The following is a 17,534-nucleotide window of genomic DNA, read 5'->3' as shown; positions in this document are numbered from 1 at the left end:
TACAGTCCATTAACCTTGGAAGCAGCCTCAGCCATACCCTGTGAGGCACCAAAAGGAGAAGCCCAGATTTCCAAAGCAGGATATGGGCTTTCCCTGACACAAACGTTCTTAGTTAATATGTTTACTAACTTTTTCAGAAAAAATACAACGCCGAGGCAAATAAACACAATGAGAGAGGCCTGCTACATGGCTGGAAAGGGAAAGATATTCCCAGAATAATGACTAATCTAGCTCTGTTTTCAGCTCTGGAGCAAAGCAGGGCATCCCTATCTCCCTTTGTGACTAAACACTGCACAGCAGGACATAGTTGGTGCTTTGGCTCACAGAAATGAGACTCCAGATCTCTCAGTTTTGGTTTCCAAGTCAAGCTCTTTCCAGATGCAACAGTACATTGAATTTGTCCTTGCACTACTGATCCAGGGATTAGTGTGAATCCACACAGACAAATCAGTCCTGAATTGCAGACACGTCAGTTTCAAGCAACTGAAAATAATAAAAAAAATCCTCTAGATAGTCAGACTAGTACAAAACTTGTTGATCAGAGCAGTACAATACTTCAGACAGACAATTTGGCAGACCATGCTGCACCATAGAGAATTTAAGCAGGCACTGCTTAGGAAGGAAGCCTTCCCTGACACTAACTTTTGGGAAAACCAACTAGGGCAGCGGTGGGCAACCTGCAACCTGCTGGGCCGCATGTGGCCCACCACTGAACTAGGGGAAAGAAAGTGTAATGAACTGATTTCTAAAGGTACACAGAGAAAATATTTTTCCACCCATAAATCTGAAAAAGATCCTTTTCATGCTCAGTGTGTGTAAAATGGCATGGGATGAATGGCCCAGCTTCCTTTGGAGTGAGAGACGTCATTCTATATGTTCATTCATTTTAAAACTTCTACCACCCAGAACTGGATTTGGGGGTGAAAAGTTATTTATGTCCCTGTTAAAGAACAGATGGTCCCTGCATTCCCCCAATCCCTTGCTTTATAGCCCTTGCCCTCAACATCCTGAACATACTTTCAGTTGAGACAGACTGAGAAGTCCTCAGCAGCCTGCATCACCGCTTTTTAATCAGTCAGAGTTAATGGTGTTAAACAATGTGAGACATTTATTTTACTCCCAGGGCCTGTGCACTACCTCTGTGGCACTCCTAGACTCTGCTATTCCAAGGAATGACACACAAAGACCAAGAAAATTTTGCCATTAAACCATTGCTTTATCTATAAGAGCCAGTCTTCTCCAAAGACAGACACTCAATCTCCAAACCCTTTAAGTCAGGATCTTTCCTACAGTTTGTCCCAAGCAGGCTCCCATGACTGACTAGGAAGGACCACTGTAGTCTCTGAACAGTCCATGCTACATTCCTCAAGAATAATTACCTGGGCAATAACGCTCAGTTACCTTGTGTTTCTTGAGGAGTTTCAGAGTTGCAGCCTCATCTTTGCCATAGTCTTTGCTGGTCACAAATGGAAGCTTTTCTGATACCCAAGTCTCCAGGTCTGAGGTATTCAGTAAAAACTACCAATTAAAAAAACAGTTATTTCCTTCATAATGTTAATGTCTCTCCTTCAATCTGATGCATTCTAGCTGCAGATTGCACTATAAAAATCAACTGTTCCACTGGGGTCAATCTCAAGAAATTCAGTTCTGGACAATATCACGATCTTCACTGCTTCCATATATTCTAGGCTGCAGGGTTCTCAGACCAGTGTGAGCACCATTTGTGCTCAGTAATAGGTGCAGGGGCACAAAGGATTAGCTTTTAGCCCCCTTACCTGAGAAGATGCTCTTTCAGATAGCAAGTTAAGCTACAGGAACTGGTTTTATTGTTACTGCCTGCAATATACTATCACGATCTTAGACACACTGTTGTATCAAATATTGTGCAAAAGGACAAGGCCAGAATTGGTGGATCTCTGTTTTAAGAAAGGCCTCTTTTAGGGTATTAAACCCCTAGAATTAATTTTGGGTGCCCCAGCTCTTTCCCTTCACATCAGTATCCAATATTTGATGTTTTCACTTGACCTTTTCACTGTTAGTGCCTGGCACTCTATAACACCAACTTTGCACTTATATACTCCCCTTTTCTGAGGAGATCAAAGTACTTTATAAATACTATAGGGCCTCATAACACCTCTACCATGAAGGCGAAGTGTTATACCTCTTTCACAGGTGGGGAAAATGAGACACAGATGTGGCCAGATTATCAATGGCAAGTGCTTGAGGTGCACCCGCAAACTTTGTGCAGGCACCTTTGTGTAAAAAATGTATATGCAAACTGGGTTACTGCCCTGCTAATTACCCATTTATGACAGAAAATCTGGATTAGCCAGAAGAGTATTCTTGTGCAATTTTTAACAGGCTCATTTTAAATGCTTGCCTTTGAAACTTTGGCCCCTATTTTGTTAGGGTGAAATTTACTCTGATATGGAGGGCCAGTTTAAGGCCCTCTGTCCCACTTAAACCCCAGTTTGGGGCTGTGTGTGGATACTGCCAATCCAAGTGGCTAGTAAGGGGAACATGTGTACCCCAGGTGCACCACTAAGGGGATCTGTTATACATAGGGCCTGATCCAAATCCCACTGAAGTCAAAGGAATTCCCTCCAGTGATTTCAGAGGGTTTGGGATAAGGCCTACAGACTGGAGAGGAGGGCAGAGATGATGGTGAAATAGGAGCAGACCAGGTAGGAACCAGAAGATCTGCAATGATATGGATCCAGTTGTCCTATCTCACCGAGCGAGTGGTGGAGCAAGGCTGTAGCTAGTTCTCCAAGAGACTAGAATACCAATTTCCGATAGGAGACATTGCTACAGCGCTGCATCCTGACCCACCTCCCTAACACTGCCCAGTGCCCACCATCCACATTGCTCTGGCTTTATGTGGAAGAAACGAATCTCAGCCCTAATGGTCTGAGATCTTAAAACAGATTTGCTTTTTGTGTAAATCACTTTGTTCTCCTCTTAGCCCGAAAAAAAAGTTGGTGTCACTTTGCTGTAACCCATACCTGCTGGAAGCCAACCGAATGCTGCAGCTGCTTCAACCTCTCTTCACATGCCTTCTCCAACTCCACCCAGCTGTTGCTGAGCTCCTGGCATTTCTCCTTTATTCTCTGAAATGAAGAGTGCTTGCACCCAATCATAGTCTTTCCATTCTCCAACACCCTCTGAACTTGCTGTTTGTGGGCATTCACTTCTGCTTGTAATTCCTAGGGAGTGGGAGGGAGGGAGATAAGAGTAAGTGAGGGCAGGACAGTATGCAAGAAAATGGAACAAAGCTGTCTGAAGTGGGAAATTAGAGGGGTGCACATAGTGTGCAAGACACAGTGGTTCTCTATCTAAATGCTCCCTTCAGATGAGCTGCTTCTGGGGGCAACCTACCAAAATGCAACCTTCTGTTGGCAATAGAAGAGGAACATGTACATTGGAGTCTAGCTCATTAACATGATGCTGTCTGCTAGAAAGCAGCAGGGCTAACAGATATCTGTGAAAGACAACTAAAAACCACAAATCAAATTCCACAGAAATCTTACTCTGTTAAACTGTCATTACACTGTTACACTGCTGTCTTCAAAAGTTTTTATGTCAGTCATAGCACTAGAGTGAAGTTTAAATATCTGTTTTATGTTGTCCTGGAGACTGCAGTGTGCATTCATGTCCCTCTGACACTAACTCCCTGATGAGAACAGTAATTATATAGCTAAAACACATACAAGCAAGGAATAGCAGAAGTATTCCACTCAGACAAGAGCAAAATCATTCATTATATTTGGTGTGTAATGTATCAATTTTTAATGGAAAACTAGTGATTTCCTCATAATCCTGCGAGAAGAATGATTTCTGCAGGAATTGATAGATACTCCAATTTCATCAGAAATTCCATGTTCACTCTGAAAATCCTCCATTATATGGCTGGATCATATGCATGTCTCAAGTTATTGGAATTACTTAACTGGGACAGTGTCAAATACTGTCAGTGACAGTGCTGGGGGAGGGATAGCTCAGTGGTTTGAGCATTGGCCTGTTAAACCCAGGGTTGTGAGTTCAATCCTTAAGGGGGCCATTTAGGGATCTGGGGCAAAAAATCTGTCTGGGGATTGGTCCTGCTTTGAGCAGGGGGTTGGACTAGATGATCTCCTGAGGTCCCTTGCAACCCTGATAGTCTATGATTCTGTGAAATATCGAGTTCTAGGGACTGCATGCCAGGGAGAGTTTAGCTTTAATAACAGTTGTCTCCTTCTGCTTAGTGGGCTCGTTTGTAATGGGAAATGTGTAGCTGTGGGTTTCTAGGTGTGGGGGCTGGGGAGTCTGATATACTCTTTGCTCCCATGACACCTATAGAAGGGGTAACCGAAAGGAGTTACCTTGTGTTTGTGCAGCAGGCTTTGAGCCATATCCAAGGACTTGCCACAGTTGGTGGAGTTGGCAATGAGCAATCGTTCACTGATCCAATTCATCTCCATATCATAGTAATGGTAGAACTGGTACAGATCCACTGTTGCCTGCAGCAGCTGGTGCCTCTCATCAAGAGGCACCTGCAAAGACTCAAACCTGAGGATCAGATGTTAAAGTGGAGTTATCTCCAGAGTCACCTGTGATCCTGCAATGCAGGCTGTGACAGGCCAGACATTTTCCCATGCTACTACATTCGCCTGGCTGGTACTGTACACATACAGAATGCCTTCTCAGTAGGGCTGCTCTTGGCATACATATCTGTATGTAAGTTATGTGATACGGTAAGTGTACACATTACAAAGGAGAGCAGGCAGGCAGGGGCAGCAGGTTTGTATAATTTTTGGTGGTGCCCAGAATGGTCCAAGTCTCACCCCCACACATCTGCCTTGTAAGTCGATATATATTTTTTAAAATAATGTAAAATGTGAGGACTCTGGGGTGGTGCTGGTGATGAGGGGTTTGGGGTGTAGGTGGGGCTCAGGCAGAGGGTTGGGGAGTGGGGGTCTGCAGGGTGGGCCCGGGGATGAGGTATTCACTGTGCAGGAGGGTGCTCAGGGCTGGGCAGAGGGTTGGAGTGCGGGGTGTGTGTGAGGGCTCTGGCTGGGGATGCAGGCTCTGGGATGGGGCAGGGCTGGGGATGAGGAGTTTGGGGTGCAGGTATGCTGCCCCGGGGCTGGAGCCAGAGAGGAGGACTCCACCCAGCTCTTTCCCCGCTGGTAGCAGCGAGCTCCGGTGGAGGGACCCCGCTCTCGTCCACGGCAGCACACTCCCCTCACACCACGGTCACTGCACGTGCTCCTAGGGCCCCTCTCAAGTCCAGGAAGCCCCCTCACTTCCCCTGTGGTGGGTGCTGGGGGAGGGGGGCTGCCATCATGCGTGCGCCTCCTCCCATGCTGCTGCCCCTCACTTTAGCCTCACTGGGGGTGTGGGATGGGGCTGCCCCTTTCCCAGCGTGGGGCAGGAGCAGTGACTGCAGGTGCGATGGCCCCCTGTGGTGGTGAAGGGTCCCGCCGGAAAAGGGAAGGGTCTGTCGGTCAGAGGGGAAAGGGCAGGGTCAGGGTCAGCCTGGGTCAGCCTGCCCTGACACTAGTGGGGGGGGGGCAGGGAGCACTAGGACCCTGCAGTGGCAGTGGATGCTGGGAGCTGGCAGGGCAGAGCACAGCGCAGAGTTGCAGGGGGCTGCCGCATGCTGCCCAGGGCACAGGCAGGGTCGCTTGGGGGAGGCATGCGGGGGAGGCGTGTGGGGCCGGGGGAGAGACCCGGCCCCGAACATTGGTGGAGCTGGGCCCCCGGGCCCTGAATATTGCTGGAGCATGGGCACCACGGGCCCATATAACTTGCTGCCCCTGCAGACAATCCTACATTAATCAGTGTGCAGTCGGTGTGCTTGCACAGGGCCCCCAACTCAGGGAGTCTGATGACAGGGTTAAAAACAAACCAACCAACCCACATACCCAGAAAAACAACAACAACCATCCAGGGCCATGAAGGGGGCAGGGCATCACAGGGGGAGGGCTCTGCCTGCATGTTGTGGCAAGAGCCAATGGGCCAGAGTGGAGACTGGGACCAGCCCTGTAGGACAGGAGACACTGTAGAGTGACTGCAGGCTGAGCACAATTCCCCCCTGCAAGGCCTCCCACCTCAGGGGGCAGGACCCAACCCCCAACCTCCCAGGGACACCTACCCAACTATGGCAGGCCCCCAATTACCACAGTGCACAGGGTCCTAAAATACTTTAATCCACCTCTGCAAGCAGATTTAGGAAGCAGGAGTACAGTGTAACACCCTCTCTAAACAATCAATTCTGCTCCATCTTAACCTGCGTTGGGAATACAGGAAACTGGAATTTACTTTTTGACATTATTGTTTTAAATTAGTGTATTGGAGGGGGGGAATGAGATTCACTTTTGGAGACTTGGTTTAAATCAGTCTTAGTTCACAAGCAAAATGAGTTGTAATGGTCTGAACCTAGTTCCTATTAAATGTTGGACCACCTCACACTTTAGCAAGAAGTTGGTAGGATCGGCTAGGAAGCCAAGGACTGGAATGGCAGGAGTGTCGCAGATTAAGATTGAGGGTCATTAGCAGAACATGAGGCTGGGGAGCAGGGAGTTGTAAAACTGAAGTATGTTAGCATAGTTTTGTGGCAGAAGCTTGTAGCAGAAGGAATGCCTGGCTGGCTTTTCTAGTGGTTAGAACAGGAGATGAGGAATCAAGAACCAAAGTTCTGTTCCCAGCTCTGCCACTAATTCTTTTCTTCTAACAACCGAGAGAACACCTGCTCACCTTTCCAGATATTTCTGCGTCTCATCCAGAATCTTCTGGGAGTCAAAGTGATTGGTTGCCATTTTCTTGGCACAGGACACAATGGAGTTCATTTTCTCAGCCAACTCCCCCGTCTCCTTTTCCAGTTGACTGTGCTGCTTGAGCAGATCACGGCTGGAGCGCAGGTCATGGCCCATCTCTGCATCCTGAAGAACCTTCTCAATCTTTTCTATCTTCTTTTTTGCATCCTACAAGGAGCAGATGAACACGAGCTAGCTCAGACCTTGCCGTATGGGCTTTCTTTCACTTGTCCTCCTCCACTCAGGCCTTCCCAGAAGAAGGCTCCCTGCATTCTACACGGTGCTTTGCAAATCTTTTCTCAGTAGAATAATAGGGAGGGCTCTCTAAAGTTGAGACATCTTTCTGGAACATGTTGATGTGTACATTTTTTCCACATGGCTATCCCTGTCCCAGCCTCTTAAACAGATTTCCCAAAATCTAACCCTTGAAATATTTCAAATGACAAAATATTTTAAAATATCTTAACACTCAGAGATCCACAACTGTAGTTGCACCACCACAAGAGTTCCCTTAAATGATGGTAGTGCACAGCTTCATAGCCTGGTGTCTTTCTCACTCCATTCTCCTACAAGCTTAGGATCCTTGGTATGCTGAGGCCATATAAAACTCCCTGTGTGACAATTATTCCTTTGGTGCTGGGAAAATCTAAAATTTAGTCTTCAACAGGATGGCATCCTCAGGGGCTACTCTGTTTCCTGATCTCTGTGATGAACTTTCTGTGGCAACTGACAACATGGAGAGCAACAGATCAGTCCAGTCCTCCCCCACTGAAATCAATCACCACCTGACCTGGAGGAGTTCCATGAGCTGTTCTTGCTGTCCAGCCTGTCTCAGCTTGTCTCCTCGCTCTATCATTTTGTTGTACAATTTCTCCCACTTCTTCTTCAGCTCTGACATCTTGTTCCAGATAGAATCTGCAGCATAATGGTCATCTTGAATCAGCTGATTTCCAGTCTGGGGAAATATATTTTATTATTCAAAGGTCTCAAAAAGGGGCACAATCAATGCTAATCTTAACAACTTTGATACTTGTGCTTGTTTCTTTCCAATTAATACCATGCAGCATGAAGCTTTCTCCTACACCAAGCCTACCATACCGAAAAACAATGACGGTGGAATGATTCACATTGCTGAGCCCCCTCTGAAATTTCCACTCTTTCAGGAAAATAACCAAAGTAATAACTCCCTCACTGTATATAATTTGTCTGCACCCCATCACACCTTTACCTGCCATGCTAAGATTTGCAAACTTAGTGTTAAAAAGTAATCAAGACCATCACTTAATCAAAGACGTATTTGTGGTGCAACTGGCTGTGTTGGCCACTGCTGTTTTATGCAAATAGAACCAAACCTATCAAACACTGGCCAAGTTGATAAATCTTATCCAACAATGATTCCACCCTCACCATTATCAGCTCTGCAAAGTGCTTCTTGTTTGCCATCATTTCCTTCTCAGCAGCTTCATGCCACTTCAGTTTGCGCAGGATATTTGTTGGGTCACGATAGGACTCATCTGATGCAATCTTGTACTTCTCTTCCATCCATATCAGCTGCTCAGCAACATCACGGTTGAACTCCTATTAGGGACAGTTAGGATTAAATATATTTATTTAACTCCTAATTGTACAAAGACTCAAGGACACTACTTTGCAGTGGATTCTGAGAACTCCCTCAGTAAATATTCGGTTCTTATTTTATCTAAGTGTTGGAAAGCCCAGTTTCTTTTAGTATGAAAGACAATTTAAATAATCAGCATCCTGCATTGATGGATCACAATCCTGGATTGCTGACAGACTTGAACAATCTTTTGCAGCCCTAATGTAATATCTGTGTTTCCTCCTTTGGACAATATTTCCTACCCCACTGCTTTCAGTAACCAATGAAGACTCAGATTTCAAGCAGAAAATTGAATGGTGACCCACCATTATGACCATGCAGCTCCATGGTGGGAAGCCCAAATACCATTCCTGACATTCCATTCCATATGAAAAATATGGCTATGAGCAATGTAATAACAATGCTTCCCAATTATATAATAGATATATTATAGAAACTTTAATTTGAAGAACCTTTTGGTTAACTAAAAGAATCCTGTCAAGGATTACCCCAGGACCATTCCAAGTGAAAAACTTTAATGACTAGAGTCTACGGAATGCAGAGAGGAAAATGCAAAGTTGTGCATACATAAAGGTCAGGTTGAGGCCTCTTTGAATATCAGATTCCCATAAGACAAATTATTTCTTTGTCTGTGTGATAGAATGATAGTTAATGAAAATGTGACCAAAACCAAACAAACGGGCCAGTTCTGCTCTTACTGACAATGCACCACTTTTACAGCCATGTAGCCACATTTACATCAATGGAGTACTCATGATTAACACTGGTGTAAGTGAGGGCAGAATCAGGGCCAATGTTTTAGAAAGAAACTTTCATTCCACATCAAGAATCTGAACCAGAGGCTTCCTCCCACTGGTTCTGGAGTATAAGCTTCTTCTCCCCAGTTATAATTTTCTGTGGGAGCCCCAACCCACAGTGAAGCATTAACATATGAGCCAAATGGGCTAAGGCCCAGGGTGACGTTCACAAGGACATTATCTAGTGATCAAAATGCCCAAATGTTTTCATTTCTTGTGTTAATTCAACTCACGGTATACTTCACTATGGCCTAGTAGATAGTCTCTGATCACTCCGACAGTGTTAAATGAGTTCCTAATGTGTTTGGCAATACTCTAGTCAGCCTACATGTGGGGTCAACATTTCCTAACTTCCTGCTCCTAGGTGAAGTGGGCTGTGGCTGGAGACAGGGAGAGTGGCTCAATATTTTTAGCCTTGGCTCAAGGCAACAGAGAGTGTTAAATTACTGCAGCCCTAAGGTTTCCTCTGGTCAGCTCTAGTGCATCAGCCCTTTCACCTGCAGCTGAAGAGATGCCAGCAGCTTCCTTTTTTTCTGTTCATTGCTCTGTCTCAGTCGTTCCCATCGGTTCCGGAATGTAGCCAGTCTCTCTTCGATCCTGCAGAGAAAATAGGACACAGAGCTTTAATTCCCCTATCTGGAATGACGACAAGGCAATGGCACTGATCCATCTGGGTTTCCTTGGTCATTCTTTATTGCTAGAACTTTGGGCTAGTTGCTGTTGCTAAGAGTAAGGGTGTGTGTGTGTAAGGCTCACTACCCCATCCCTTTGCACGACCGTGCTGTGTTTTCCAAGATTGAGAGGTTGTGTGTGTGTGAGAATGGCAGCTCCACTGGATACTACTGCCTCTCCTGTGCAGATAGGTGGAAAGGGGATAGATGGACTGGGGGTGGGCAGTCTTATGATTATTATTAAGAACTATTGGTATTACGGTAGCTCCCCAAATGTGCTGAGCACAGTCCCTACATGTAAGACGATACAGTCCCTGCCCTGAAAAGCTTTGTGTTTAATTCTCTCCCCCCCTCACAAATATTTTATTTTACGACTTAAAGTGATGAAAAAATGAAGGATGTAGTTCCAAGGTTTGTAAAACTCTCCATTTCATTTCTGGGGAGTTTACACAGAGAGCTTGAGTTCAGAAGACAACTTCCTCTAATTTAAACACATGGAACCGAGCCTCAGCTAGCGTAAATCAACCGTTCCATTGAAGCTGATGGAAATACACTAATTTACACCAGCTGAGGCTCTGGCCCATGGTTGTTTTTCCCCAGAGTGAGTCAATTAAATGACAAATATGTCTTTACGACTGAATGGAGACCCCTAGGCTAGAAGAACCGCGGAAAAGACTGAACTGGCACAAGCGTATGTTCCACTATAGCTCAGGCACTATACTTTTGCATTAGAATTTCTCTTTCACCTCCTATCCATGTTCCCATAGTTTCTCTGTATGTGTTTGTTGCTGGGGTTTTTTTTTTTTTTTTTAAACTTTGCCCATTTTTCATCCTACTTTTTCTTTGGACGCTCACTGTGCTCAGCTGTGTTCCTCCCCTCCCCACTAATCTCTCCTAAGCAGAATGTGGTCCAATAACATTTAAGCGCGGGATAATGCAAATACAGTGACAAACACAACCTTCACCTCTTAAGTCCAGCTTTCCGCTCCTGTGTGTCTTTTGGCTATTTGCCAATATGAATTCACTTTGGGAAACAGTCAAATGCTCGTCCTCTCTCTTTTCATATTTAAAATTGAACTATGCCACTGTATGTCATGGCACAAGACACCAGAGCCAGTACAAGCAACTTTAAGCATAATTGTAGCTTCTCAGTTTCCCCCAGAACGCTTACCTTCAAACGGTTGTGCTCTAAACATACAGGGCCCAATTCTCATTTGCACTAAGGCCCCTTTACACTACTGTAGCACTGCGAAGGAGCCATGAATTACACTGACTCCCACTTTAAGGCCATGTTATAGTGCCAGGATGGTGTAAAGGGGCCTTAGTTAGATGAGAATCAGGCCCACAGCATGATGATTACAACAGTTATTCCTTTGTGAACTGATTTGAAATCTATTGTATTCATACTAAACATTATTGATGCCCTCAAATGCAAGGAACACACAGTTACGTGAGAATTGTAAGGAGTTCGTCAATAAAAAATTGTAATGAGTTCGTCATAGAACCATAGGGTTAAAAGGGACTACAAGGTCTTATTGGCATATGTAGTATAAAATGCAAGGAGAAAAACTGGAGTATTCTCCATTATTGTACCAAAAATGGCACTCTGAACTGAAAGTGTTACCCTTGTCATTAGAGTACAGGAAATGCATATCTTTGCAATACCGGCTTCATTCTCTCCAGGTTAAGAAGCAGCATGGAAGGAAATGAGAGAATTCATCCTTTTCCACCCAAATTAGAACACCACAGCTTGTGGACTGATGGGATTTGGTATGAATGCTGGCTCAAATTGGATCTTCTGTTTCACTCTGACAACACTTCATGATGGTTTGTAAAAGTTAAATGTCTTCAGTGGAGTCAATCTCTTGCCTTCCTCCTCTTTCGTACCTAGAATGTAAATGGCTCTGAACTCACATGCAAGAAGCGAAGTGCCTGTTCTCCACTAGGTTCTCCCCATGCTCATTCATCACTTCAGCCCGTTGCTTCAACACCATCAGCAGTCGTTCAAAATCCTCATGTCGCTTGAGAAGGGTGTGAACAGCATCCACGTGGTCCTGGAGTGGAGGGAAGAAAACTTGATAAAGTCTCACCTCTGTAATATGGCTCCCTCTGTGGCAGTGAAGGAGATGGTATTATTTCTGCCTTTGTGCGGGTCTTTATTCTCCATCTTCCCCCCATGAAGCAAGTATATACTGTAGATTTTCCACATCATTGAGGACCTTCGGAGCTTTGAACAAGTGAGCAGCGGTGCCTTGCTTGATCCCTTATCTCTCATGTTTTCTCCTGTCCTAAGATTCTATCCTCATCTTTTAATCGCAGTGGCATGGTGCCACCCTGGTGTAAGCACTATATTATAGGGCTTCCACTTTCACACACTCTTAAAATAACCTTTATATTGAACACTCCAACAGCTATTTTAGATCCATCTGTTTACCTGGCATTTGGTTACCCACAAACTGCAGCAAACCAGTCTCTGAGTGATATGAGGAAGCTACACTTTAGATTCTAACAGTACTAGTACCAGCTCTATCATCCAATCTAAGGGTAAGTCTCCAACAGGTGTTAATAGTACTTATATCCTCTTTCCCAGCCTCTCCCTGTTGGAGGTGAGATCATTACATAGTTTCCCCTGGCTGACTGCTGTTGAGTATTGCTGTGGAATGTACCAATTACTTCCTTGCTAATATTCTACTGACTGCAACAGCACGCTAATGGATAATGGCAGTATACAAGTAGAAGGAACTGTGGAGAAAGCACGGTGAAAAGGTTAACCAGAGCATTCTACCCCAACTGCACAAACACACTTCTGGGTCACAACTGCAGCTTCTTGGTTTTGTGTCTTTTAGCAGTTATGAGCCTGCTTCTCATTTAAAGAAATGAGTAAATGAGAACCAGGCCCTGTGTGTGCAGCTTCTGAATGTTAACACATCACTGTTACAAAAAAGCTGCAACCAATCTAGAAATTCTCAGTTTTGAGCCAGAGGAGAGAGATTGCCATTGAATCTCTGTTTTCACTGAGTCATTGTGGGTCAAGACTGTTCTGGATGGGGAGTGGGAGCAGGAGACAACAAGGGCTGTTCGGATACATACCCCAAGGTCATCTACTCGTAGAAAAGCCTCATGACTGGAGAGGGTTGCATTGATGTGATCTGCTTCCCTATTGAACTTCTGCAATTCCAAGCTGTCTTGGAGCTTCTTCTTCCGCTGCTCCCACATCTCCTCCAGCTCACTGCTTTCTTGGGTAAGCCTCTCCATGGTCTGGCGCACATCCTGGGTCCTGTTGCTGGGCTGACCATACATTACCTTCTGCCCCAGCTCTTCTAGCTGCATAAACCTGCCCAGAGTCACAAGGAAAGAGGACAAGTTACTGTAGGAGGAGACTTGAGCTTGGTGTTCTCCTGGCAAAGCACAAAGAATAATAAACTTCCTTCTCCTATAACTTCCCCATATTTCTCTCTCTCTCTAATGCTGCTCTATTCCTTTCTTTCTTGGTGGCAGAACTGCAGTTACCCATTGCTTTCCCTATTAACATCCTCTTCACTTACAGTCTGCCAGGAAGTGCAGGGGTTGGCTGCTCAGGGTTGTACATCTGAGGTGGCCAGGAGTTTGCTCTCTTGGCTTGAGAGCCCAAGAAAACAGATGGCCAGACATTACATGGGACAGGAAGAGTCGCTGGTTTTTTATAAAGTGAGAGATGGGGCTGGTGGCCTGAGAGTCTGGCAGGCCTGGCTCATAAAAATACAGGAGAGGGGAGAACCCAGGGTAAGTGATTGGATTGCTCCGGCAGAAGTGACCTGGAAAGGAAAAGAGGTCTGAAGACTTTAAATAGAGAGTTTTCTTCCTTGCTGAGCATCAGGGTGAGGTAGAAGGCAACTATTGCAGTCAGACATTGGGTTAGCAGACACTTTCATTTGATATGGGGAAATTAACTGGGTTATGTGCACAGTCAGTTTTTATTTTCTTCATGCTAAATTTTATATGCACTTAAATAAATCCCAAGCACCATTTTCACACCAAGTTTATGTTTCCAGATCTGTTTTCTGGATATGCTCCTGGTATCCCTGGTGCTGCAGCTGCAGTACCTCACCCTCCTTCTTCACCCTCAAAACAAACTCTACCTGTCCTTCTGAGTGCGAATTTCCTTCAGAAGGTCCTGATGTTCCTTCAGCAACTGCTCTGCGGAAGCCACATCCATGCCCATCTCCTCACTGCCCAGCTTCTCCCTGATGCCATCTGCCCACAGCAGGAGTCTGCGGCTGTCCTGCAGGAAAGCCTGTTGATCCTGTGCCAACTCCAGGGTTGTCTCCCTCTCTTTAGTCTGTGACTTGAGTGTGGCCAGCAGCTTCTCCATATTCTCCACTTGCTGTTTGATGGCCCTGCTCTCTGCAGGGTTGGTGTCCTTAATCCTACACAAGGAAACCAAACAACATCCTTGATTTAGTTTCAGAGACAACTTGAGCCTTATAGCTTGACCCAGCTGACACTAAAGTCAATGGGACTGGGTTGTTAGTGGTTCCTCCCAAAAAGAAGGTCAGTTAGGGCACTTAATGTTTTTTATCAGCAGTAAACAGCATAGACATAGTGATCATAGAGTCCTCCAGGAAATTCATCCTGTCAAAAGACTTTAGCACTAGAGGCTGACTTAAGGCACGTGTAAATCAGCCGTTCACAACTATATATACTCTATACACTTCGCTTCAAATATGAAACTAGATCACTAGGCAAAAATATAGATACAAATGGCTGATTTCTTACGATTTGGCCACACTCTTCAGGTATTCAATTTTCCTCTCCAGCACCAGGACCTCCCTGTCAAAGGCAGACAGCTTGCGCCGATCTGCTTCCAGTACGGCAGGTGTGTTTCCAGGTTCCACACCCTTGATATGGACCAGCTTGTCTTGTAGTAGCCCTCTGGTGCTCTCGCAGTCCTGGAGGAATGTCCTCACATCAGCCACCCCAATCAGCTCTGCACCCTTTTCCTCCTTCAGAGTTTCCAGGTGCTCCCATCTAGGAATGAAAAAACAACTGCAACAGCTATATCTAGACACTGAAATTACAGTGTCTTTGTCTATGGGGGAAAAATAGATTTCCAGTGGATTTGTTGCACGCACAATAAAAATCACCTATGGTAAAACTCATCTCTGTGCCAGGGGGCGGAGACAAGCTCTGTGCTCTCTTTATATACCAAAGCAATCTTCAAAATACGACTGTATTGGCACTTAAAGGGGGCATAGGACTAGTGCTCAGCCTCTACACATGGATGAATTTCCCTTCTAAGTAGGTATCCCTCTCCCGCACCCAGTGCAAGTCGCTATCACACTGTTGACTCTATGCAAATAAAGAAAAACGATCAAAATAAGGACCCAATTGTGCCTTGACATTTTTGACCATGGTTGGAGCTGCCAAGAGTCCATAGAAAAACAAAGTTTTTTATAGTTACAATTTTCAAACCTGAATGCCTTAGGAGGACATCCTAACCCCTGCCTCTGGGTGCGCAAATCCGCACTTAGCCATGCAGCACAGGCTGAACCAAACTGCAGAGCCCATTGTGACATTTGACTATCCCATGATGTGCTTGCTTTTACTTTAAATATAATGAAAACAGGCTTATTCCTGTCAGTCTGATGCTTGTATCACAGCACAAGGGATGCAAGGAAACTTCTACCCCTTCTCCTTCCCGTGCAAGGGTCAGGCACCTCCCCTGATGCCCAGATGGGAGTGTGCTGCAGCACCCTATGGATGGTACAGAATTCAGACCCACCTCCCCTCTTGGCTCCCTGAAGCTCGGGCAGGGATAAGGACTTATGAGGAATTTTTCCCACTGGACCACGAACAAAAAGCCCTCAGATCCCAAAGCATCAGCTCATGTACAAAATGAGTGTGTCCATGACCTGGCAATAGTTCTTGTGAATTATATTTTTTCCCCATATCTCCAGCCAGTAACAGTTGGGACAATAAGATTCAATTTTCAAACAGGGACACGTAAACAGAATGGCCCCATCCCCTATGTAGACACTCAAATCAGCATTTATGTGCATACAGTAGGCACATATATGCCGAAGTGATGACTACATATGGCCAAGTGATGATTAAGGTGTCCAGTGTGCAAGATGCTCTCAAATGGAAAAGTGAGTTCCTTGCCTGCCTGTAGAAACTGTTTGTTCTTTTCAATAACTGATTGCCAAGGGCAGAGGATAGACTTTCCATTACAACTGTCATAATACCATAAATCCCGCCGTCAGTCCATGTAGACCAGCCCCTGCTTCTTTTCTTATCACTATCCTAATTTTGTTAGAACATCTCCAGCAGGTGTGCATTAAGCTGTGATGCAAAGAATTCTAGTGATTTTGATTCCATCGCTTCTTAGCTCTATTTAGAGCTGGTTAAGTTATAAATAAGAGAGATTCTACATCTCCAGTTTGGTAAAAGCTTCCCCAGTGAAGTAAACGGAAACTGCAGTGACAAACAACAACTTTCCATAGACAACCCTCTATCTTCACATCTCAGGTCAGTTATGTGTGCCAAAACATATCAGACTGGTATTTTCTCCAGGATCGTTTATGCAGGGCATGATTCCCCATTCTATCAGAAGCACCTTTACCTCCTATTGAGCTCTTTAAGGTGGGCTTGGATCTCATTCTGTTTGCTGGGACTGCTCTTTGCAAACTTATCTGCTAGGCATTTGATCTCTCCCAGCTGGATTTTCCCAGCAGCCATTTCCACTAGAAAGCTCTAAAACAGAAAAAAAATAGAGGGACAATGTATGGAGTGAAGAACTCAAAACTCACCACCTCTATGCAAATAGTGCTCCATAAGCTGTTGTATTCACTCATCTTCTATTTGTATATCTACTATGCTTTTATATCCAATTTATTTCTTTTCTCTCTGTTCATTCAGCTATCTCTTAACAGAATACACTTCCCTATGTGGTTTTCCCCCTTAGCCCATTGATACATAATAAAACTTATTCTGGTATAATATACATCCCATCCCACCCCACTGACACGTGGACAACTTATTCTGGTATAAATCTGCAGTTATATAATCACACCTTAGCTTTCACTGAAAAAGCTTTCCTGTGTAGACAAAACCCTATGGATTAAAATTCAATTAACAAAAAGAAGGTTGAAAGCAACTTCTTTGGAGTCCTTCTTTGCTCACATAAATCCATTCCCCCATGGTCAGTTTGCTTTACAAGTTATCTACACCGAGTGGAGATGAGGTACCTCATATTTCTGCTGTGTGACCTCCACATTGTCTGCTCCAGGCTGAAGGGTACGGAAAATTTTTTCCTTATCTTCCATCCAAGACTGAAACTCTTCACAGGAGCTGTAGAAGCGGTACAATCGGATCATCTCCTCCAGACCTTTCTTCCTGTGCTGTAAAACAGATGGAGAATCAAATATTGTGGTATGCAGGCCTTTTGCAGAAAGAGATCCCCATGGCTAAAGAACTAAAGCATATAGATTAACCTGCCAGGTTGGTGGCAGTTCTCCCTGCTAACACACAGTGAACACAAATTGGCATCTTGAGCCTGGAATACTTGTTCCCGGGACAACAGGAATTGGGAGTATCAGAGAACTGATGCTCACAACATGTTGATAAGCAGAAAGTTTAGTAGTGGTGTGTGCTGGCTGACTGAAGATACAAA

At 44.9% G+C, this 17,534-nt stretch overlaps 1 protein-coding gene across 1 annotated transcript in view; it reads right to left on the bottom strand.

The window, feature by feature from the left end:
* The window catches only part of SPTBN5 (spectrin beta, non-erythrocytic 5), a 137,671-nt gene that overhangs the window by 100,520 nt on the left and 19,617 nt on the right, over positions 1 to 17,534 (bottom strand). The window contains exons 9-21 of the mRNA XM_054028619.1: positions 17,110 to 17,262; positions 16,485 to 16,615; positions 14,639 to 14,890; positions 14,002 to 14,289; positions 12,974 to 13,217; positions 11,798 to 11,937; positions 9,710 to 9,809; positions 8,205 to 8,375; positions 7,588 to 7,752; positions 6,739 to 6,965; positions 4,362 to 4,548; positions 3,006 to 3,206; positions 1,402 to 1,518 (exon numbers count right to left, since the gene is read on the bottom strand). Coding sequence (XP_053884594.1) covers positions 1,402 to 1,518; positions 3,006 to 3,206; positions 4,362 to 4,548; positions 6,739 to 6,965; positions 7,588 to 7,752; positions 8,205 to 8,375; positions 9,710 to 9,809; positions 11,798 to 11,937; positions 12,974 to 13,217; positions 14,002 to 14,289; positions 14,639 to 14,890; positions 16,485 to 16,615; positions 17,110 to 17,262 — 2,376 coding nt within the window. The remainder of the gene's footprint in view (positions 1 to 1,401; positions 1,519 to 3,005; positions 3,207 to 4,361; positions 4,549 to 6,738; positions 6,966 to 7,587; positions 7,753 to 8,204; positions 8,376 to 9,709; positions 9,810 to 11,797; positions 11,938 to 12,973; positions 13,218 to 14,001; positions 14,290 to 14,638; positions 14,891 to 16,484; positions 16,616 to 17,109; positions 17,263 to 17,534) is intronic.

This window comes from Malaclemys terrapin, chromosome 4 (assembly GCF_027887155.1).
Source record: "Malaclemys terrapin pileata isolate rMalTer1 chromosome 4, rMalTer1.hap1, whole genome shotgun sequence".
In the NCBI taxonomy this organism is placed as follows: domain Eukaryota; kingdom Metazoa; phylum Chordata; order Testudines; family Emydidae; genus Malaclemys; species Malaclemys terrapin.
The sequence above is the reverse complement of the archived record's forward strand: the minus strand, read 5'-3'. Positions and strand labels throughout refer to the sequence as shown.